Source organism: Pleurodeles waltl, chromosome 7 (genome assembly GCF_031143425.1).
Source record: "Pleurodeles waltl isolate 20211129_DDA chromosome 7, aPleWal1.hap1.20221129, whole genome shotgun sequence".
NCBI classification, from domain to species: Eukaryota; Metazoa; Chordata; class Amphibia; order Caudata; family Salamandridae; genus Pleurodeles; species Pleurodeles waltl.
The window spans coordinates 614388442-614412160 of record NC_090446.1 but is presented as its reverse complement, the minus strand read 5'-3'; the positions used below and the strand labels follow the sequence as shown (position 1 = coordinate 614412160).

The 23719-nt window shown below is 46.7% G+C and overlaps 1 protein-coding gene across 1 annotated transcript; it reads left to right on the top strand.

Moving 5' to 3' along the window:
• The first annotated feature begins 47 nt into the window (after positions 1-47).
• ARL10 (ARF like GTPase 10) lies at positions 48-21831 on the top strand. The gene is made up of 4 exons (XM_069244579.1): positions 48-262; positions 4844-5012; positions 19139-19314; positions 20086-21831. The coding sequence occupies exons 1-4, from the start codon at positions 101-103 to the stop codon at positions 20254-20256; spliced, it is 678 nt and encodes a 225-aa protein (XP_069100680.1). The 5' UTR covers positions 48-100; the 3' UTR covers positions 20257-21831.
• The last annotated feature ends 1888 nt before the right edge of the window (positions 21832-23719 follow it).

Sequence of the window (23719 nt, the reverse complement as noted above, 5' to 3'; positions counted from 1 at the left end):
ATTGTTACGTCATCTGGACACGCCCTCTGGTGTGGCCGTGCCAACGATATAGCCCCGCCCCAGGCACGGCAGTGACAGGTCGGACACCGGTAGCCGCTCTATGCCGCCCACCCGCCTTCTAGCCCTGGCCCTGGGGGCGGTAGCAGCCCTGTGCTCCGTTCTGGTCATCGCCTGGAGCCGCTATGGGAGCCCGAGAAGGAAACGGGAGTTAAGAGAGAGCCCCGCCAGACACAGAACAGCGACCAAGAGCCCCCCTCTGGAGGTGAGCAGGGCGCGGAGGAGGAGGGCACGAGGATGGGTGGGAGTCCCGGGGGTCGCCCTACTTATTTAATGCGTTTTTATATAGCGCGGACTTTACCCGAAGGTGTCAGAGCGCTTCACAATAGGCAAGTAAAGATACATGAAGAGAAAATTACAAGTGTGCCTGTCACAAAAATAAATGTTACATTACATGAGGCAAGTGAAAATTGTGCAAGTATCAAGAGCAAAAAAAAATACATGAGGTAGCAAACGATACGTTACGAAAGGAAAAAGTGACGTGTGCAGGATACAAGAGCAAATAAAGTACGAGTAGAGGTAAAAAAAGAAATAAAATTGCAATAAATGGTAGACACTCAAAACACTAAAACTATAGTTACGTTACATGAGGCAGTGGTGGCCGTTGTGCATATATCAAAAGCACACAAGAAATAAGAGGTAGCAAATGATACGTTGTAAAAGGAAAGGTGCCGTGTGCAAGTTACAGAAGAGTACAAAGTACAGGTAGAGGTATAATACGGGGAAAGGATGGGAGACATGGACAGAGATCGTGCAGGTGCACTTCCTCCTAGAGATAACGGGAATGAACACCCTCTCAACCGCATTTGTGGAGTGAGCAGTGGCAAAGAAATCAGGGGGAGTTGAGGGGTCCCAGACCTGTATTTAAAGACTTTTTGTGGCATGCGTAAATATCGAACAAAAAAGAATTAAAAACATTCATTCTGAAGCGACATACGTAAATAGTCTCCGGGCATGATGCATGGACGATGAGTTCTGACCCAACTTTATTGTCAGTATGAAGGGGACTTTAAGGGGAATGCAGGTTACTACGGACTCCTTAAATCCGAACAGATAAAGTAGTGTTTGCACACATATTTTTGACATGCTAACTAGGGAGCGTTAATAGTCAATACGTCGTCATAAATTGATGTCGGGGCAGTCACTCACATTAATTACTAGTGATTCCTGTAGAAAGACAGTGGACACAAGAATGAGAGCGCATTTGTGTACTAGTTACCTATGACCAAGCCCACTGAAATTATGCGGCACGGGAGGGCCAAATTATGCAGTGTGGCTGACTAAATTATGCAGCGTAATTTTGAAGCAGTATTACCTCACTTTATTCCCATTTTTAGGTCGAGTGCACAAGCGCTTTGACCTGTTGTAAGTATTGTGGGCTTTTAACCACGCCCATGTTTGTAGGCTTGTAGGAAAGTACCATCTTGCCTGGCATGTTACCCCCATATTTCACTGTATATATGTTGTTTTAGTCTATGTGTCACTGGGACCCTGCCAGGCAGGGCCCCAGTGCTCATAAGTATGTGCCCTGTATGTGTTCCCTGTGTGATGCCTAACTGTCTCACTGAGGCTCTGCTAACTAGAACCTCATTGGTTATGCTCTCTCTGCTTTCCAAATTTGTCACTAACAGGCTAGTGACTAAATTTACCAATTCACATTGGCATACTGGTACACCCATATAATTCCCTAGTATATATAGGGTATTGGGGTTCCAGGAGATCCATATGGGCTGCAGCATTTCTTTTGCCACCCATAGGGAGCTCTGACAATTCTTACAAAGGCCTGACACTGCAGCCTGCGTGAAATAACGTCCACCTTATTTCACAGACATTTACCACTGTACTTAAGTAACTTATAAGTCACCTATATGTCTAACCTTCACCTGGTGAAGGTTGGGTGCAAAGTTACTTAGTGTGTGGGCACCCTGGCACTAGCCAAGGTGCCCCCACATCGTTCAGGGCAAATTCCCCACTTTGTGAGTGCGGGGACACCATTACACGCGTGCACTGTACATAGGTCACTACCTATGTACAGCGTCACAATGGTAACTGCGAACATGGCCATGTAACATGTCTAAGATCAATTCCATGATCCCCGGGTCTCTAGCACAGAACCTGGGTACTGCCAAACTACCTTTCCGGGGTCTCCACTGCAGCTGCTGCCAACCCCTCAGACAGGTTTCTGCCCTCCTGGGGTCTAGGCAGCCCTGTCCCAGGAAGGCAGAACAAAGGACTTCCTCGGAGAGAGGGTGTAACACCCTCTCCCTTTGGAAATAGGTGTGAAGGCATGGGAGGAGTAGCCTCCCCCAGCCTCTGGAAATGCTTTGATGGGCACAGATGGTGCCCATCTCTGCATAAGCCAGTCTACACCGGTTCAGGGATCCCCCAGCCCTGCTCTGACGCGAAACTGGACAAAGGAAAGGGGAGTGACCTCTCCCCTGCACCTCCCAGGGGAAGTGCCCAGAGCTCCTCCAGTGTGTCCCAGACCTCTGCCATCTTGGAAACAGAGGTGTCTGTGGCACACTGGACTGCTCTGAGTGGCCACTGCCAGCAGGTGACTTCAGAGGCTCTTACCTCTCTTGGTAGCCAATTCTCCTTCCTAGGTAGCCAAATCTCCTGTTCTGGCTATTTAGGGTCTCTGCTTTGGGGATCTCACTAGATCACGAATGCAAGAGCTCATCAGAGTTCCTCTGCATTTCCCTCTTCACCTTCTACCAAAGGATCGACCGCTGACGGCTCAGGACGCCTGCAAAACCGCAACAAAGTAGCCAGACGACTACTAGCAACCTTGTATTGCTTCATCCTGCCGGCTTTCTCGACTGTTTCCAGGTGGTGCATGCTCTGGGGGTAGCCTGCCTCCTCTCTGCACCAGGAACTCTGAAGAAATCTCCCGTGGGTCGACGGAATCTTCCCCCTGCAACCGCAGGCACCAAAAGACTGCATCACTGGTCCTCTGGGTCCCCTCTCAGCACGACGAGAGTGGTCCCTGGAACTCAGCAACTCTGTCCAAGTGACTCCCACAGTCCAGTGACTCTTCAGTCCAAGTTTGGTGGAGGTAAGTCCTTGCCTCCCCACGCTAGTCTGCATTGCTGGGTACCGCATGATTTGCAGCTGCTCAGGCTCCTGTGCACTCTTCCAGGATTTCCTTCGTGCACAGCCAAGCCTGGGTCCCCGACACTCTAACCTGCAGCACACAACCTTCTGAGTTGTCCTCCGGTGTCGTGGGACTCCCTTTTGTGACTTCACGTGGACTCCGGTTCACTCCTCTTCCAAGTGCCTGTTCAGGTACTTCTGCGGGTGCTGCCTGCTTCTGTGAGGGCTCCCTGATTTGCGGGGCGCCCCCTCTGTCTCCTCCTCCAAGTGGCGACATCCTGGTCCCTCCTGGGCCACAGCAGCACCCAAAAACCTCTACAGCGACCCTTGCAGCTAGCAAGGCTTGTTTGCGGTCTTTCTGCGTGGGAACACCTCTGCAAGCTTCATCGCGACGTGGGACATCCGTCTTCCAAAGGAGAAGTCCCTAGCTCTCTTCTTTCTTGCAGAACTCCAAGCTTCTTCCATCCGGTGGCAGCTTCCTTGCACCCTCAGCTGGCATTTCCTGGGCTCCTGCCCACTCTCGACACTGTCGCGACTATTGGACTTGGTCCCCTTGTCTTACAGGCACTCAGATCCGGAAATCCACTGTTGTTGCATCGCTGATGTTTGTTCTTCCTGCAGAATCCCCCTATCACGACTTCTGTGCTCTCTGGGGGTAGTTGGTGCACTTTACACCTACCTTTCAGGGTCTTGGGGTGGGCTATTTTTCTAACCCTCACTGTTTTCTTACAGTCCCAGCGACCCCCTAAAAGCTCACATAGGTTTGGGGTCCATTCGTGGTTTGCATTCCACTTTTGGAGTATAAGGTTTGTGTTGCCCCTATACCTATGTGCTCCTATTGCAATCTACTGTAATTTTACACTGCTTGCATTACCTTTCTTGCTATTACCTGCATAATTTTGGTTTGTGTACATATATCTTGTGTATATATCTTATCCTCATACTGAGGGTACTCACTGAGATACTTTTGGCATATTGTCATAAAAATAAAGTACCTTTATTTTTAGTACTTCTGTGTATTGTGTTTTCTTATGATATTGTGCATATGACACCAGTGGTATAGTAGGAGCTTTACATGTCTCCTAGTACAGTCTAAGCTGCTTTGCCATAGCTACCTTCTATCAGCCTAAGCTGCTAGATACACCTCTTCTACACTAATAAGGGACAACTGGACCTGGCACAAGGTGTAAGTACCTCTGGTACCCACTACAAGCCAGGCCAGCCTCCTACAAGGCTTGTCTTTCAAAAATCACTTGATGTCATTGGTAAATGCTTTACGTTCGTCCTGCCTTGAGGCTGTTTTTGTCACACCTTGCAAACTGCCCCTGTTACATGGATTATTGCATGATTGCCAACATACTTCAGCGTGGGCAAACTCTTTTTTTCTCTCCCCTTCATACTGCATGCTGGCCATGGCGCTCACAGCGAAAACAGGCACAACAGCGTCAACTTGATCGACAGTATGAAAGCGCTGGCCATATTGTTCACGGTTACCTAATCAGAGTCATTTCTTGTGGCTCTCCCCTTAAAACACTTGAAATTGGTAAATGCTTTACATAAAACTGAAATCCTCAAAGAGAAAGCGGCTTTTCTAGTTAAATGGCATACACAATCTCTGTTCCCTCCTGAAGTGTAATATAACTTTACCAAAGTCCACATCTTTTGCCTCATGCCATCTTTTGTGCTATTACAGGGGGCGGTCTCAAGCCGACAGGTTCTGGTACTGGGCCTGGATGGGGCAGGCAAAAGCAGTATCCTTCAGAAGATGCACAGTGACACCATTAAGGCAAGCACATCACCTACCCAGGGCTTCAACTCTATAAGCATCACCACTGAAGTCCTCAGGGTGGATCTCCTGGAAGGTAAGTAGACTGGGTGCTCGCTGGTAAAGGAGAAGAGAAAGGGCATGCTGTTTAGGACAGTAGGCAATCAGAGGATCAAGAATCCAGGCCAGCATAGAACCAAGCGCAGGGCAGCAGAGTGTCTCGATCCGTTTCCTGCTGTTTTCTTCACTATGTCACCATGCTGAAGGGAGTGATACAGCAGGTAACAGGCCGCAACGAAGAAGGCGCACAACATCACATGATGTTGGAGGCGTGGAAAAGAGAGGATGAGTTTGGTAACTAGAACGCCTCTGAATACATGATATCGAAGTAAACGCAGTTTGTGGCGGAGGGGGAGAGGATTGTTGGGGGAGGGAAATAGTGTCCTTTGAACTTTCAAGCTGGAACACCCACCACCTAACGGCCCTCTGCAGCAGGATTAACTACAGCCTGTATCTATGTTATCAGGCAGCAACTCAGACTCCAACTGGCTTGATTCACAGGAGCAGTGAGAGTGTTGAAGGGGAGGAAGAGGAAGGAAAAGAAGAGGGGAAAAAGTGAGGGGGCATTAAAGGCAATTAAATCCAAGGAAAATTGCGCGACTACAGTTATGGATGAGAGTTTTCAAAGGGGCATATTTTCTTTTAAATCAGTCTGTCTTGTGTTATCTGCATACACGTCGAGCTGATGTAATTGGCATAGGTCAAACCAAGAGGACACCAGGCCCAGCCCAGCCCAGCTAAGGACTATTTTAAGTCGGCTCAAATAGTTGGTACCAGGTGGGTCCCGTTGTTCTCTGAACCTCCTTCACTCCACCTGCCATTGCCTGTATTATTATCTATATAGTCGACTGCTGTGTTAAACTACACCCAGTGTCTCTGATAATAACCTCACCAAGATCGCAAATATAAGGGCTATATGGGGGTGGCATAGCAGCCTCTGGACCTTGCTCTAGGCAGCTCCGAGTGTGAGACTGAAGGCTGTAGCGGAAGCAGTCTGTTTAGAATAGATGTGGCTTGCTACACTCTGATCTTCTTCCGGCTAGCCCTCTAAAAAGGGGTAAAGAAGAATAACCCCTAGACCCTCTTCTCAGCAGGCATGAAACGCTTGGCCCACGATGCTTCATCTAAATTACGTACAGCCAGTAAAGCACTCAAAGCAAGCAGAGGAAAAAGTGTGACTCCTCTAGTAGAAAGACAACGGCTCAGCCCTAGTCGAGAACATATGGAGAAGCTTCAGGGGGTGTCAGATGCCCCCACAGCCCTCCTACCCTCTGTTCTCGATACAAAAAGGGGGGGGGGAAATACACCTCTTTGGTTAGGGAGGAGTCTTAATAACCCAGACAACAGTATTACAAGACCCCCGGTCATGTCCATTTCGTGAGACCCTACTCTGCCTACACCGGATTTAAACAGGGCTCGAAAAATCTACTCGCATTGGCAAGTTTTGTTTTATGAGGTCGAGCTATTTTTAGATTCCACTCGACCCTTCTGGTGATTGGACAAAGAACAGGTGTTCTGTTCAGTCAGAAACTGAATTAGCAATTAAGATGCCTTTAACTCTTATTCTTGTCACATTTGCTCTGTGTTCAGAGACACATGTCAAATCTCAGTTTGTCTACATGCAGTGGAAATACTTTTCCTTGTGACTGCAGAGTTCCAGGATTTTGTAAGGTGAACTATCTGGCCTATGTGAAGTGAAAGGCTTTTGACATCAACTTTTTCCTAACACGCAACATTTATATAACTAAGTCAACTTTAGAAACATTTCGAAATACATTTCAGTAGCTGTGAAGACCAATTTTTGAACTTTTGTATGATGAAAAAATATTTTTTTAAATAGTATGGAAAAAAAGGCAGAACACTTTACTTGGTGATTTGCAAATGATGCATGTTTTCTGAAACCCAATTTTCACAGATTATTGTTAATACATTTTATAGTTTTATCAGTAAAGCTGCAGGTTAGTGGGAAGGTTTTTTGACATTTCTTAGAAATTTCCTGTCTGTAAATGACAGTGCACTACCAAATCATGCTTTAGTAATATATTTATTACAAGTGAGTGTTTAAACATATACTGAGAAACACTCCTGCCCTGATGGCAAAACTATTAGTAAACTAAGAGGCAAGTCATGCGTGGATCCTGTGTACCCTATATATGTGCTAGATTTATTATACATGGAGCAAATGTTTAGTGTGTTTAATCAAACGAAAGAGGATTTTTTTTACAGAAGAAATGCTGAACTCCCATATTTGAAATTGCACTCATATGAGAATGAAGAAAAAGGTGACTGTAAAATACAATATTTGCCTAGGATCACACAATTGGAGACCCATTTCCTGGGTCAAGTACATTACAATTAGATCGAGTAGATTATTCAAGCTACTCGACCTGCATGTCTAGTAAAACTTTTTGATTTTTCGATGCCTGACTTAACATTCAATAAGGATATGATTCCTACTTCGGTACCATCTACAAGCACACCTGGCGCAAACTCTCCAAGCTTAGTCCTATCATCTAGCTTAACAATAGAGGCTATGTTAAGTCAGATCGTCAGGGAACTACGGGACTTGAAAGTTTCCCATGAGGAAGCATATAGAAAGACCAATGACCATTTAGCCTAGCTCAACTCTAATATCACGCATCTGACGCTACGGGTCTCTCAGGTAGAACAAAGGGTCTCGGACCTAGAGGATGTTCAAACCACCAGCGGATCTGCGACCAGCCAGAGCTTGAGGAAATACAATATAAGTTAGAGGAGTTTGAAAATAGATCCCGACGCTCCAACCATAGATTCATTGGAATCCCGGAAGAGATGGAAACAGCATCATCGGTTTCGAAAGTAGTTACATATCTAATTTATAAGTGCATTCTTTCTGATAAGGCTTCAGCATATCCAAATCCCTCAATCATGCAGGCCCATAGAATCCCCTCGGGGAAACTTTCCAAATCAAATACCTACGTACAATTTTGGTGAATTTTGGGGACTTCAGGATTAAGGAGCAAATCTTATTACAAGCTATAAAAAGGAAAACGTTTAACCTAGAGGGAGATTTCTCCTTCCGCGTCTTCTCCGATATGTCTGTGACAGCAGCACGTCGACGTCGTGACTTTGTTGGTCTTATCGACTATTTCAAAAGACTTGGGGTCCCATTGGGCTTTGTCCAGCTAACCAAACTTAAAGTCTTTTATAAGGGCCAGGCGCACATCTTTCAGAGTGTCAAGCAGGCAAGAGATTTATTGGACTCCCTCAAGAAGTATTATGGTTGCTATGGAGCACTAAGTGAAGGCCAAGACCATAAATACTCACGTCATTATATCCGTATGATTGCAATTCCACCGGCCTGCACTTGCTGTCTGTCCTGGTTGGTTGTAGATTCTTCAGGTGCTATGTCAGGGCACTTGCATCTGGGGTGTAGGGGTTTCGGGCACAAGGGGTGGAGGGGACCTCAGGGGTGCGGCACCACAACGGGTGGGATCTTGCTTGGAGGCAGTGGGAGGGTAACACATTTGGGGTCACTTTTTTGTGGGGGTATATCGTACAGGGGAGGGCAACAAAGCCTTGTGATAATTTACAGGATACATATATCAATAGGTGTATGATCATTCTCTGTAGCGAAAAAGAGCCGTCAAGGGCAAGGCTTTGGCTCCCTAACCCTTTACTCTTTCACAAATAAAGGGAATGGTTGAGAATAGCTTAAAAATTATAGCCTGCAACTTGAATGGGGCCAATAACAATGTGACGTTTCAAGAAATACTCAATTGGCTGAATGCATCACAATCTCAGATATTCCTTCTTCAGGAAAATCATCTAAAATTCCAGGGAAAGCTGCCCAATCTCCCTAATTTCATCACTCAATCCTTTTTTGCGTCTGACAGTGCAGCAGTTTGGGAGGTGGCCATCTTAGTCACACGAGACTTTCTTGGGGTGATAAAGCAGGTCTTTAGGGATCCACAGGCAAGATGGATAATAATCAGTACAACATTTGCGGGCAAGAACATACATTTTGTGAGCTTTTATGGCCGTGATACAAGCTCCTTGCGGGCTTTATATGATCAACTATCTATACTTCCTGTTTTTTGCATTATAGGGGGAGATTTTAATATTATACATAATATACAGATGGATACTTCACGCAGGAATAAAAATCTGAATAAACTGAGAGCATCTCGATTGCTTACCAAGATGGTTTCGGGCTTGGCACTGGTAGATGTTTGAAGGTCAGACCACCCCCACGGGAGGGAATTTACCTGCTTTTCTAAAAGATATAATATAGCTTTGAGGATCAATTTTATTTTAGTCTCACTCTCTTTGGTGAGACGGGTTAGACATCCTAACTAACCCCTTTTCAGATCATTCCGTCCCTCGGGTTAGCATTAATATGACATCACAGCTCCAACGTGGTTGACTCATCTGCTTGTTTAAGTCCCTTTTAGTAGATGAAGGTTGGGTTACAACCCTCAAAGCATCAGTCACAGACTTTTTGAACATTAATAAAGGCTTGGCCTCCCTTTTTAATATTTGGGAAGTCTCCAAAGCCCACATAGAAGACAAGGCAAAGCTGTATCGTTTAAAGCCTATATGGATAAAGCAGCCAAAGAGAAAAAGTTTAACTTCAACAAGAACTTGATCAAGCATCAATGAGTCATCAAATATAATATAATCATGAGACGGCTTGTAGACTTGAAAGAGCTCAGATTAGTCTGAGAGATTATTATATATCTCAGGAAATACTTAATTGGCATACAATCTTTCAGTGACAGTACAAAGAAAATGAGCATGTACGGAAATTCCTGGCCTGGTCAGTAAAAAGAAAGTCCAATACCAATTTTATTAAAGCTATACTCGACAAGGATCAAGACATAATTGTGAACCAGCTTAAAGATATAGAGAAGGTTTTCCTCCCTCATTATACAAATCTCTGTACTGCTACGGAGCAAGCGAATTCATCTCCGATCAATCAATATTTAAACTTACTTAAACTATTAAGGTTAGACGGAGAGGTGCCAGCTTTGCTATCAGCTCCTATTACTCTCTCGTAAGTAACAGAGACAATACAGGATGCACCCAATGGAAAGGCCTCCGGAGAAGTTGGCCTTCCGGCCAAAGTATATAAAATTTTGCTGGGCCAATTAGCCAAATTTTTGGTTAACCTTTTTAATGCAATACTAAGAGGGGTGGAGAGTTTACCCTCTTTTACCAGGGCCATAGTTGTCAGTTTTCAAAAAAAGGATAAGCCACCGGAAAACCCGGGCTCGTGTCGCCCGATTAGCCTTCTAAACTATGATTACAAACTTTTTACTAAAATGTTGGCAGTTACAATAGCACTGGTAGCCCAAGGGCTTATCCATGAGGATCAGTGAGGCTTTCTTCCAAGCAGGCTGTTGTCCACAAATACAAATTTTTTGGTCCAGGCAATTGATTATTTTTTTGCATAACAATTACCCTGCAGCGATTATAATGCTAGACGCAGAGAAGGCATTCTATTTGGTCCAATTGGAGGTTCTATTTACAATTTTGGAAAGGTTGAGGCTCCCGATGCAATTTATCCACACCCTGCATAGCTTGTATTTTAAGGCCTAAGCCAGGATTTCAATCATGGATAAATATCAGGGTCCATGCACGTCTTGTGTGGTATGCAGCAGGGTTGCCCTCTGTCTCCGGTTCTTTTTGCACTTTTTAATCGAAGCTCTGGCAGCGGCTATTCGTCAAGATAATATCATACATCCTCCACTCACCCAAGCATCTAAACTCAAACTTTTCGCTAATGATATGATTCTTTATCTTCGTGCAGATCCACTTAATATTGCGAGAGGCTTTGCAAAGATCAAGATCTTTTTGGACCTCATGGCTACAGGATTAATCATTCCAAGTCTGAAGCTCTTCTGTACAATGCTAAGAGATCGATTTTGGCAATGGGAATACGAGTCCAGTCCCAGTTATCTATCCCTATTAGATATGTAGGGATATTTGTAACACAAGATTTCTCCGATCTTTTCCAGCTTAACTATGCATCCGTCTTCAAGAACGTTCATGGCCTACTTCAGAAATGGCAAGCCTCTTTGATGATCATAGGGTGGGTGGCATGAGTTAAAATGATGATTCTTCCTCTCTTTTTATTTTTTCAAGCATAATCCTTAAAATTATTTAAAGACGTAGACTCGATGATTCGACAATTTTTATGGGCCAACAAGAAACCTTGATTACAGCCTGAAAAACTAGCTCTCGCGGTGGAAGGTGGGGGGGGGTTAGCGCTTCCTAACTTCAAGAAATATTATGAGGCAAACTTTTTGGATTGGGCCTCAAGACTCAACTCATCACTCAACTCTAATTTCCATATTAAATGTATGTTAGTAGAAAGTGGCATTCAGCTTCCCCGCTTCATCAAAATACCTTGTCTCCCTAAACGTGTTAGATACAAGCTGCCGATAATTATCCGCATCAGGATTTTGTCAGTGCAGGAGAAATATCAAATTCCTAGCTTTTATCTGACACTCGGTGTAAGGAAATGCCTCCTTGGCATGGCTACCCCCTGACTTTTTGCCTTTGCTGATGCCAAGTTATGATTTGAAAGTGTGCTGAGGCCTGCTAACGAGGCCCTAGCACCAGTGTTCTTTCCCTAAACCTGTACCTTTGTTTCCACAATTAGCACACCCTGGCACCCAGGTAAGTCCCTTGTAACTGGTACCCCTGGTACCAAGGGCCCTGGTGCCAGGGAAGGTCTCTAAGGGCTGCAGCATGTCTTATGCCACCCTGGGGACCCCTCACCCAGCACAGACACACTGCTTATCAGCTTGTGTGTGCTGGTGGGGAGAAAATGACTACGTCGACATGGCACTCCCCTCAGAGTGCCATGCCAACCTCACACTGCCTATGGCATAGATAAGTCACCCCTCTAGCAGGCCTTACAGCCCTAAGGCAGGGTGCACTATACCATAGGTGAGGGCATAGGTGCATGAGCACTATGCCCCTAGAGTGTCTAAGCAAAACCTTAGACATTGTAACTGCAGGGTAGCCACAAGAGTATATGGTCTGGGAATCTGTCAAACACGAACTCCACAGCACCATAATGACTACACTGAAAACTGGGAAGTTTGGTATCAAACTTCTCAGCACAATAAATGCACACTGATGCCAGTGTACATTTTATTGTGAAATACACCCCAGAGGGCATCTTAGAGATGCCCCCTGAAAACATACCCGACTTCCAGTGTGGGCTGACTAGTTTTACCAGCCTGCCACACACCAGACATGTTGCTGGCCACATGGGGAGAGTGCCTTTGTCACTCTGTGGCTAGTAACAAAGCCTGTACTGGGTGGAGGTGCTTCTCACCTCCCCCTGCAGGAACCGTAACACCTGGCGGTGAGCCTCAAAGGCTCACCCCCTTTGTTACAGTGCCCCAGGGCATTCCAGCTAGTGTAGATGCCCGCCCCCTCCGGCCACGGCCCCACTTTTGGCGGCAAGGCCGGAGGAGATAATGAGATAAACAAGGAGGAGTCACTGGCCAGTCAGGACAACCTCTAAGGTGTCCTGAGCTGAGGTGACTCTGACTTTTAGAAATCCTCCATCTTGCAGATGGAGGATTCCCCAAATACGATTAGGGATGTGCCCCCCCTCCCCTCAGGGAGGAGGCACAAAGAGGGTGTAGCCACCCTCAGGGCTAGTAGCCATTGGCTACTAACCACCCCAGACCTAAACACACCCCTAAATTGAGTACTTAGGGGCCCCCAGAACCAAGCAAGATAGATTCCTGCAACCTGAAGACAAAGAATGACTGCTGACCTGAAAGCCCTGCAGAGAAGACGGAGACACCAACTGCTTTGGCCCCAGCCCTACCGGCCTGTCTCCCCACTTCAAGAAAAACTGCAACAGCGACGCGTCCCCCAGGGTCCAGCGACCTCTGAATCCTCAGAGGACTACCCTACATCTAAAAGGACCAAGAACTCCCGAGGACAGCGGCTCTGCTCCGAAGAAGAAACAACTTTGCAACAAAGAAACAACTTTTAAAGGACTGCAGATATCCCGCCGGAAGCGTGAGTGTTTCCACTCTGCACCCGACGCCCCCGGCTCGACCTGCGGAGAACGAACACTACAGGGAGGACTCCCCGGCGACTGCGACCCTGTGAGTAGCCAGAGTTGACCCCCTGAGCCCCCCCCCCCTGCCCCCAGCGACGCCTGCAGAGGGAATCCAGAGGCTCCCCCTGGCCGTGACTGCCTGCTTCCAAGAACCAGACGCCTGGTAAAGACACTGCACCCGCAGCCCCCAGGACCTGAAGGATCCGACCTCCAGTTCAGAAGCGACCCCCAGGTGGCCCTCTCCCTTGCCCAGGAGGTGGCTACCCCAAGGAGCGCCCCCCACCCCCTTGCCTGCCTGCTTCGTTGAAGAGACCCCTGGGTCTCCAATTGAACTCCATTGCAAACCTGACGCCTGTTTGCGCTCTGCACCAGGCCGCCCCCATGCCGCTGAGGGTGTACTTTTTGTGCTGACTTGTGTCCCCCCCCCCGTTGCCCTACAAAACTCCCCTGGTCTGCCCTTCGAAGTCGCGGGTACCTACCTGCTGGCAGACTGGAAACGGGGCACCCCCTTCTCCATTGAAGCCTATGTGTTTTGGGCACCACTTTGACCTCTGCACCTGACCGGCCCTGAGCTGCTGGTGTGGTAACTTTGGGGTTGCCCTGAACCCACAACGGTGGGCTACCTTGGACCCAACTTTGAACCCTGTAGGTGGTTTACTTACCTGAAAAACTAACAAATACTTACCTCCCCAGGAACTGTTGAAATTTGCGCTGTCTACTTTTAAAATAGCTTATTGCTATTTTTGTGAAAACTGTACATGCTATTTTGCTGAATCAAAGTTCCTATGATACCTGAGTGAAATACCTTTCATTTAAAGCATGGGTACTCACAAACTTTTTCTCGGGGGCCAAAATTGCAGTATGGTTTGCGGCCAAGGGCCGCACTGAAGTGACAGCGGGGGGCGGGGCTTAGAGGGGGCGGGGCTTAGAGGGGGAACAACCACCCCAACCCCTTTTTCAAAACAATGCCCCTACCCCAGTAACACACACAGCGCGCACACATACAGCGCCATCTGCTCTCACCCCTACCCCAGTAACACACACAGCGCGCTCACATACAGCGCCATCTGCTCTCACCCCTACCCCAGTAACACACACAGCGCGCGAACACAGAGCGCCATCTGCTCTCACCCCTACCCCAGTAACACACACAGCGCCATCTGCTCTCACCCCTACCCCAGTAACACACACTGCGCCATCTGCACACAGCGCCATCTGCTCCCACCCCTACCCCAGTAACACACACAGCGCCATCTGCTCTCACCCCTACCCCAGTAACACACACTGCGCCATCTGCACACAGCGCCATCTGCTCCCACCCCTACCCCAGTAACACACACAGCGCCATCTGCACACAGCGCCATCTGCTCTCACCCCTACCCCAGTAACACACACTGCGCCATCTGCACACAGCGCCATCTGCTCCCACCCCTACCCCAGTAACACACACAGCGCCATCTGCACACAGCGCCATCTGCTCTCACCCCTACCCCAGTAACACACACAGCGCCATCTGCTCTCACCCCTACCCCAGTAACACACACTGCGCCATCTGCACACAGCGCCATCTGCTCCCACCCCTACCCCAGTAACACACACAGCGCACACACACACAGCGCCATCTGCTCTCACCCCTACCCCAGTAACACACACAGCGCGCACACATACAGCACCATCTGCTCCCACCCCTACCCCAGTAACACACACAGCGCGCACACATACAGCGCCATCTGCTCTCACCCCTACCCCAGTAACACACACAGCGCGCACACACACAGCGCCATCTGCTCTCACCCCTACCCCAGTAACACACACACACAGCGCACACACACAGCGCAATCTGCACTCACGCCTACCCCAGTAACACACACTACATTAAAAACAAATAAATAAATAACCAAAGAGCCTTACCTGACTCAAAGCACTGTAAAGATGCCACAAATGTGGAACAGCAGGCAGGCAGGCAGGCAGCAGACGTGGAGCCGGTGACAGGAAGCAAACGACCAAAGCCCCATAAAAGTTAGCTGCAAGCGCTGACTTTTATGGGGCTTTGGCTTCCAGGATCGTCAGGGCAACGCCATAAACAATGGCCGCCGTATGTAAACATAGAGGAGGGCCGCGGGAGCATGCTCCCGCGGCCCTCTTCTATGTTTACATACTGCTGCCATTATGATGTGGCGTTTGGTGTGCGTCTCGCGGGCCGCCAAGCTAGGTCCGTGGGGCCGCTGGCGGCCCGCGGGCCGTACTTTGAGTACCGTTGATTTAAAGTATTGATTGTAAATTTTGAACCTGTGGTTCTTAAAATAAACTAAGAAAATATATTTTTCTATATAAAAACCTATTGGCCTGGAATTGTCTTCGAGCGTGTGTTCCTCATTTATTGCCTGTGTGTGTACAATAAATGCTTAACACTACCCTCTGGCTCGACCACACTACCACAAAATAGAGCATTAGAATTATCTCTTTTTGCCACTATCTTACCTCTAAGGGGAACCCTTGGACTCTGTGCATACTATTTCTTACTTTGAAATAGTACATACAGAGCCAACTTCCTACACTCGGGCTTCGTGATTCTTGGATGCTTGGCTTTGACTTAAACCAGGTGTATGTTCAAATTTGGGTACAGGCGGGCATTAAGAGATTCTCAGACTTTTTAACTGGCAGTCAAATTAAGACATGGGCCCAGTGTCAAACTGAGAGGACTACTATTTCAGACGATCTCAGGTTCTCCTTCACTCAAATCCAGCAATTTCTCCTAATGGTCTGGAGATCAACTGATGCATCCATCTCTAATATATTTCAGGCCTTCTATGGGAATTTACGAGCTATAGGTAGCTGGTATAGGATCCTCTACGCTCGGTTTTCGTCGGAAATGTTCTCTTGGTTCTTGATAAGGGCTGAGAATTTAACAGGATGAAACATCGACCTACAGCGATATAGAAACCATAATATCCTATCACATAAAGCAAATAGAGGAGCGAATTTCAAAAAAATTGTATTTTACTCCAAATTAATGTTATATTACACCCCAGTCTGAATAAAGGGAGTTGCCTCAAGCTAAATACCGAAAAAACAGATGTCATCGGTAACAACCCCTCAGCCTGGGACATCTGGTGGCCCACTGCCCTCGGAAGCTGTCCGGCCCCCACCGACCACACCCGCAACCTCGGTTTCATCCTGGACTCAGCACTCTCGATGAACCATCAAGTCAGCGCAGTCTCCTCTGCCTGTTTCAGCACCATGCGCATACTCCGGAAGATCTTCAAATGGATCCCAACTGAATCCAAAAGAACAGTCACCCAGGCCCTCGTCAGCAGCTGCTTGGACTACGGCAACGCACTCTACGCCCGAACCACCACCAAGGTACAGAATTGACTACAATGCATCCAGAACACCTCTGCCCGTCTCATCAAGAACGCTCCTAAACACAGCCACACCCCCGCCCTACTGAAAGACCTGCACTGGCTCCCAATAGACAAGAGAATCACATTCAAACTTCTCACCCACACATACAAAGCCCTCCACAACGACAGGCCAGAATACCTCAACCAAAGACTCCACTTCTACACGCCCACCAGGCAACTCGGCTCCGCCAACCTCGCTCTCACCGCCGTCACATGCGTCCGGAAGGCCACAGCCAGAGGAAGGTCCTTCTCCCACCTCGCCGCCAAGACCTGGAACTCCCTTCTTATCCACCTCAGGAGATCTCGCACTCTATCACAATTCAGAAAGGACCTCAAAACTTGGCTCTCACCTGATCCCCTCTGACCTTCACTTCTGCTCCCCCCCCCCCCACCCCACCCCCAGCGCCTGAAACCCTAACAGGTGAATAGCCGCGCTCTACCAATACATTGATTGATTGAAGGAAGTATTTCCTGAGATTTCTGGCTCCTGTCCACGTTGTAAGGCGAGTCGGGGAGATTGGCTTCACCTACGTTTTACCTGTACATATCTGGTAGAACTTTGGGAGAAAATATTTCAATGGGTCAGCTCCGCAATTTCGGTTACCCTTACTCCAGAGCTGTCTGTAGCATTGTTCGGTATCTTGCGACACTCATGCCTGTCAACTCGCTCGAAACAAACTTTGTTTATTGCATCCCTTATTGCTAAATCGTTGATTCTTCAAGCCTGGAAGTCGCCAGTTCCTCCTACTTATACAACATGGGAAGCCAAGATGAAAGTGGTGTGATTGAAAGAGAAAATATATGCTCAACTCACGGGGGCTATGCGTAAATTCGATAGTATTTGGGGGGAAACCCAGCGATTTATCAACAATATGGTGGGGTGGAATCTATCACGGACTATGCTATGTTATCTTCGAGGAATTTAATTGGAGGACTTCTTAATTTGATTATGTATTTTATTTTACCACATGGCTTTGCTAATGTCATGCTATGTTACTACACCTGCCCAACTAAGAAATAAACAATTTAAAAAAAAAAAAGCATTTCAAATCCACAGCAAGCCTTTTTTTTTCCTGCAGAAAATCATATGTTACCTGCAGCTGCTGAGCATTTTATAGATGAGGGGATTATGCCCATTTTGAAAATTTTCTCCAGATTTATCCTTCTCTACCTGCACTTCTGGGCAGAAAGAAATTGTTCCAATTTAATCTGAATGACTGAGGCCAAAACGTGCTGCTAGTAACATTGCTGACGTATGGTAGTGGCTGTGCAGCTATGTTTATGAGTGCATCGAACCGGGCCACATGCATGGGTATCGACAGGGAAGGTGGAGTTTGAGTTAGTGGAGGCACTTTCTGTCTCTCTTTGTCTCGTTCTCTCTGTGCTCTAGGGAGCACAGACACGGAAAAGGTGCTGAGACGAGGTGTGTGGGACAGTATCAAGCACCGCATTTTCACACAAGTCTGATAAGCAATTACTGTTCAGGATGGCTGAGGTTGAGATCAGGAGGGACAGAGAGGGTCTGAGAAAAATGATGGTGATTGGGGGTGGGGTGGAGGGGCATTTTTTGTTCTATACTATTGAACTGTTTTTCCATTAAATTGAGAAACAATGTATGATTTCTCTGTTGTTCCTCTATGCATCTTGGGTTTTTCTAGATTTTCCCTTTCTCTTTCCTGGTAGAAATTCTAAAACATTTCTGCCAGTTTGCTGATATAACTGGGCAAGGGCTGGAATGAGTTCATATTTACATTTATATTACTGCTGACTTAGTGATGTCACCTTGCACACTGAATCCCAGAGATAACGTGGCTAAAGTTCTCTCCCTAGCCAGCAGTTACTTATCTCTTCAGGATAATTTGCTGCAGAAAAAAATTACCTAAGTCGATGTTTTTGGCCTGTGCCCTATAGGGGTGTTGTCTAACTTTATCTCTAGAGCACGATAAACTAGGTTCACTAAAAGAGGCGATTATAGTTACTTGTACAGATGGAGCCCCTGTCTCCCTAGAGGAACCGACAGAACAACAAACACGTTTGTAGCGCTAAGGAGAGTTGGTTCTTAACGTTGAGGTGGTGTTGATGCTGAAAGGAAGTACGAACGACAGGGCCCAATTACAGCTGGTCCTTTAAGTTCTGGCCCCTTCACAAGCCCGTTTCAACAAAGATTAGAGTTGCAAGCTGTGCAGACTTTAGCACACCTGATAATTATCTGATACATTTCGGCAGGTCAGAGTTGCCAGAATTAATGGGGTAGGGCAGGGATGTGCGGATTTTAATGCAACAAGCACCAAAACCCACCTTATTCCCCATTAACAAGTAAAAACTCGGAATAGGTAGAATTGTACCATATAATTTCTGAAGGCAGGCGTATCAGATTCAGTCTGGTGCAATAAATTCTATATATTTCCCTGGAGGCCGGTTGTAATGTAGCCCAGAGCAGGAAGATCTGTTTACAGATCCATGCTGCGCCCTATGGCGGTTACAGTCAGTGGGCACAAAGCGGTCAGTTCTCATGGTTTGATTGAGTAATGGATGCACCGGTTCGTTCCTCTGACTGACTTGCTACACTGACTATTCTCTGCACACGTATCTAGCTTGCAGGATGTGCTGCCCTCGTAGGCACAAGTTACGCAGCTCATGTCATCACCTCATGAAGTGTCTCTAACTTTGAATTCCTTGCTACAGTTGGAGGGAGCTTGAACCTCCGCAGCTACTGGAACCTGTACCTGAAGAAGGCTGCAGTGCTTGTCTTCGTGCTGGACTCTGCCAATCATCAGCGGCTCCTCCTGGCCAGACAGGAGCTGCACCACCTTCTCGAAGATGCAGGGGAGCTGCCCTTGGTGGTCCTAGCAAACAAGCAGGTACAAACACACCCAGGGGGTCGTAGACCTTGAGAGAAGTTGCACAGACATAAGATACCATCTAGTAACTAAACTGCAGGCTTCAGAACCCGAGTTTTCATCTTATTTTCTTCATTAGAAACCCTGCAATTGTGGTTAAATCACATAGTCGCCTTGTGCCCTTTGTGAAGTGGAAATGTGTAAAACTCTCCTTCATGCACATCTCTCAGTTGCTCCTTAGCGTTTTTGCACTATATTAATGCCAACACAGTATGTACACATGTTTGTACCCTGTAATTAGCAACTCCGCAAGTGGGGCCCTGACCAAGGTAGCTCATATATACAAGGAGGAGGATTGGGTTGGGATCTTTTCCAAAATACAAAGGCCAAGAGGGGCCCATGCAGTTCAAATTGGTGTACATTCAACATGCAATGCTAGCCATCAGGAGCAGAATTTGCAGTCAGGCGTTGGCTTTCACGCACATTCAAAGCAGACACACGAAGCAAAGAAACCTCCACAGAGTTAATCCACGAATGTGCCTACTTTGGCATGCACTGATTAAATCACTTTTTGGGGCTGCTTTGAGTAAAACTGTATCACTAGAGAAGGACGACGGCCAAAGCTGCATTTCCAACCAGGTATTGGGCTAAATGTAGATCCACCACCAGAACCAATCCATGTGGCCAGAGCCCCTTCACAAACACCACCAGGAGCACCCGTGTTGTCTTCCATTTGCTGGCAAGTGTGCAGCCCAGCAGCTAAACTTTGGTCTAATTCTTTTTTTTCTTCAGGATAAGGCAGACGCGCTGGCCATCTCCGAAATGCACCAACAACTGGCACTGCACAGACTTGGACAGAAGCGAAAAGTCACGCTCTTGGGGACCAGTGCCACAGCTGAAGAGCAAGGGGCTACGCACCGCATTGAAGATGTGAAGGCTCTGCTTATCGAACTTCTTTCCTGACTGGAAAAGTGGAATGTTTACAAATCCGAAAGCTTTATTTGTCACCTCTAGGATTGACTTTCATTGACTGAGCTTCGTTCATTACATTTGTTTGTCTAAAGGTGGATGTCTGCCAGAATGTATATAACTCTGAGAGGTCTGCTGGCTCAGACCCTCTCACTTCTCCTCAGCCTTCAAGGGACCATTTATGTACAGGGACCTCTGCTGAAGCTGAAGGGACAGAAGATGGACTTGTGCCAAATTCGTGAAACCCCACCCCCAGTAGGTTAAGAATGAACTCCTGATGGATCTTGACTTATTTATTATACCTCATAGATATAAGTTGGGAAGTCTGTCTGGTCTTGTGTTCTTTCTCAAGGTCCGGCGAAGAACTCCGCACAATCTCTCTTTGCATTCGTTTATCTGAAAAAGTGATTGTCATACTCCAGCCTTAAGGAAAGGTAAGTTACTCATAGGAATCTTCCCCAATACCCTGTTGGAAACAATGGTTTACATTTGGAATTGTATGCAATATTTTACAGGTGTGTGTGGTCTGATTATGTGCGTCTCATGCCTCCCAAACATAAGAAATAAAATTGTACTTCAAGGTGGGGAGCTGTTGTGGGGGCAATTCTAGGACTAGCAGCAAAATCTGAGACCTGAATTTCTGATAAGGAAGCAAAGGTCTATGTTTATTGGTAGCATGAGACATGTTGGAACATGTGAGCTTGTGAAATTCACAGGCAATTTTCACTCTGTATATTTTAAAGTCAAATTTGGTTTCAACGGTGGAGTGCCCTTTCAGCAAACTACACCAATGTGACATCCTTGGCTGCACCTGCAGAAAACCACCCCCAATACCCAACATCTTGCTCACCGTCCTTCTTATCCATTATACCTTGTATCAAGTGTTATAGAATCTATATGGTTCACACATATTCATGTCATAAAAATAACCATGTGTCCTGCTCTGCCTCATCAGCCATCACATCTCATGGGGAGAATCGCCCATTTTCATTCCAGCAAGATAACATTCACTAATGTTGTAAATAACCACTAGCCTGCCTTACAGTTTAACCCACAGTCGGCACTGAAGCCTCAATACTTTACGTATATCTGAATAGAAGTTTTACGAAAGATACTATTTTTATACTTGTAATCTTCAAGCTAACTTTAGATTTAGATTCATAACTTTATGAATACTTACAGTGCAACACTGTTAAGTGAACCTCGTTTAGGCTCCTATGTAATAGATAATGGTTCTGTTTATATATATATATATATATATATATATATATATATATACACACATATATACACACACACACACACACACACACACACACACATATATATATATATACATTATTGCTGATGCGCAGCAAGGGCCTATATCCGATCTGCCAGTGTCAAACACTATTCCACCCTTCTGTCATTCATTGACCTATACAAACTCAGGGAACCATTGTGCCTGGTTGTTTCCACCTCACGGGTACCCGCAAATACAACCAAATGTCTTAGATTTGTGACTACCACCCATGTGACATACAGTACTATGTAAAAGTACACAAAGAATAAAAATCCTGCATAAAATGAGCCTTTTCCAAATGGCAAAAGTCAGCTTTACTTTGTGTTGAGGATTGCAACATCACAAAGCTGGGTACGTCGATCAGAACCAACTTAGTCACTTCTCCTTTGTTACATTACTGGGTGGAGCTAATGGGCGGTATTTAAAATGTCAACATTTTCCACAAATGCACTAAAATCCTATTTACAAATGCTCTTGTTTAGCATTGTCTGTGTATGTTTACTAGAAGATACTGATGATGTGTTAACATTTTTAAAACGGATATGTATTTTTGTTTTCTGTAACACACGAGTTAGGAATGCACTTTTCACAGTCATTGGTGTGAGAAAGTGTGTGTTCTCACATTGTCTTTACATCAGCACTGAATCCTTTGCAGTCCATGCTGCGGCCAGAGACAGACGGCTCTCTTAGTAACAATGCTTTCACTTGAATTGCCTCACGGACAGTGGCATCAGCTGTGCAGCACGAATGGAAGGAGCATGCTACTAGAGAAAAATGGCCAATCATTGTGTGGCTTCAGAATGAAGCAACACAGTGATTGGCCATTGTAGGAAGCTGGCCTGGGGTGCGGTGAGCACCTATGCTGTTATCACCCTATACCAAGTCCAGGTGTCCTCTATTAGTGAAACGTAGGCAGTGTCTAGCAAGCCAGGGCTCTCTAGAGATAGCTGTGGATGAGCAGCCAAGACTTATCTAGGAGACATGCAAAGCTTGTGCAATAGCACTACAGTACTTAACACATGAAAGAACCAGTGTTACAAAAATAAAGGTACTTTATTATAGTAACAGAAATACTATATAGGCAATACCCTCCCAACTGGAGGTAAGTAAACACTATTATATACACATTATCAAAGAGTAAATAGCATAGAAAGCAATAGGCAATGGTAAAAGCAATACCGAATAGTAAGGGCCCTAGTGGGAGGGCCAAACCATATACTAAAAAAGTGGAATGTGAAAGGCAGTCCTCCACCCAAGGAAGTGAAATCAGTAGAGGGTAGCTGGAGGAACTAGGAACCCCAAGAGGTGAGTACCAGAGTGACCCCCTGCGACCAGGAGAGCAGAGGTAAGTACCTGGTTTTCCCCAAAACCAACAGGGGGACTTTAGAAAAGGATTGTGCAAGACCCAGACAAGACTGGAAGAACCCTCAAATGGATCCAGAGGGAAGAGAACCTGCAAAGGAAGGGGACTAAGTCCAGTTCGTGATGGAGTGTCCGGTTGTGGCAGGAGCCACTACCCACCCTTGTCTGGATGCAGGACAATGTTGACGGTGGACGAAGAAAGTCAGCAGTGCAACACAGGAGGAGAAGAGGAGTTCCAGAAGTGATTTAAGTGAGGTACCACGTCGGCAGTCGTAATGCAGTCGGTCAGTGGTGCTGGAGCACCACCACCAAGTCTTGGCAAATGCAAGTCAGAGAAGATGGTTTTGCATGGCTGAAGAGGACCAGCAAGGTTGAGGGGACTCGGCCCAAGGAGGCAGCCCCACAGGCAACAGGCACAGGAGTCTCAGTGAGGCCCATTCAGCACACCTGAAGAGCAGTACCACATCGCTGGAGCAGCAGGCAGGAGACTGTGCTTTTCAGGAAGGAGTGCTGGGGACCGGGAATACACTAGCTTGAAGATACCTTGGAAGAGGAACAAACAAGCCTTGGCAGCTGCAAGAGTCGCTGTGCACAGTTGTACTGTCCTACAAGGAGAGGCAAGGGCTTACATCTCCCAAGATGGACACCTGGTATAGAGGTTCGAGTGGACCACTCCAGGCCCCCAACTGTGATGCAGGATCCACACAGTTCGAAATGAGAGAGGACCCACGCAGTCAGTCGTCGTTGCAGTTGGTGCCTGCAGATGCAGGGGAGTGACTCACTCCAAGGGAGATTCCTTCTTACTTCTTGTGC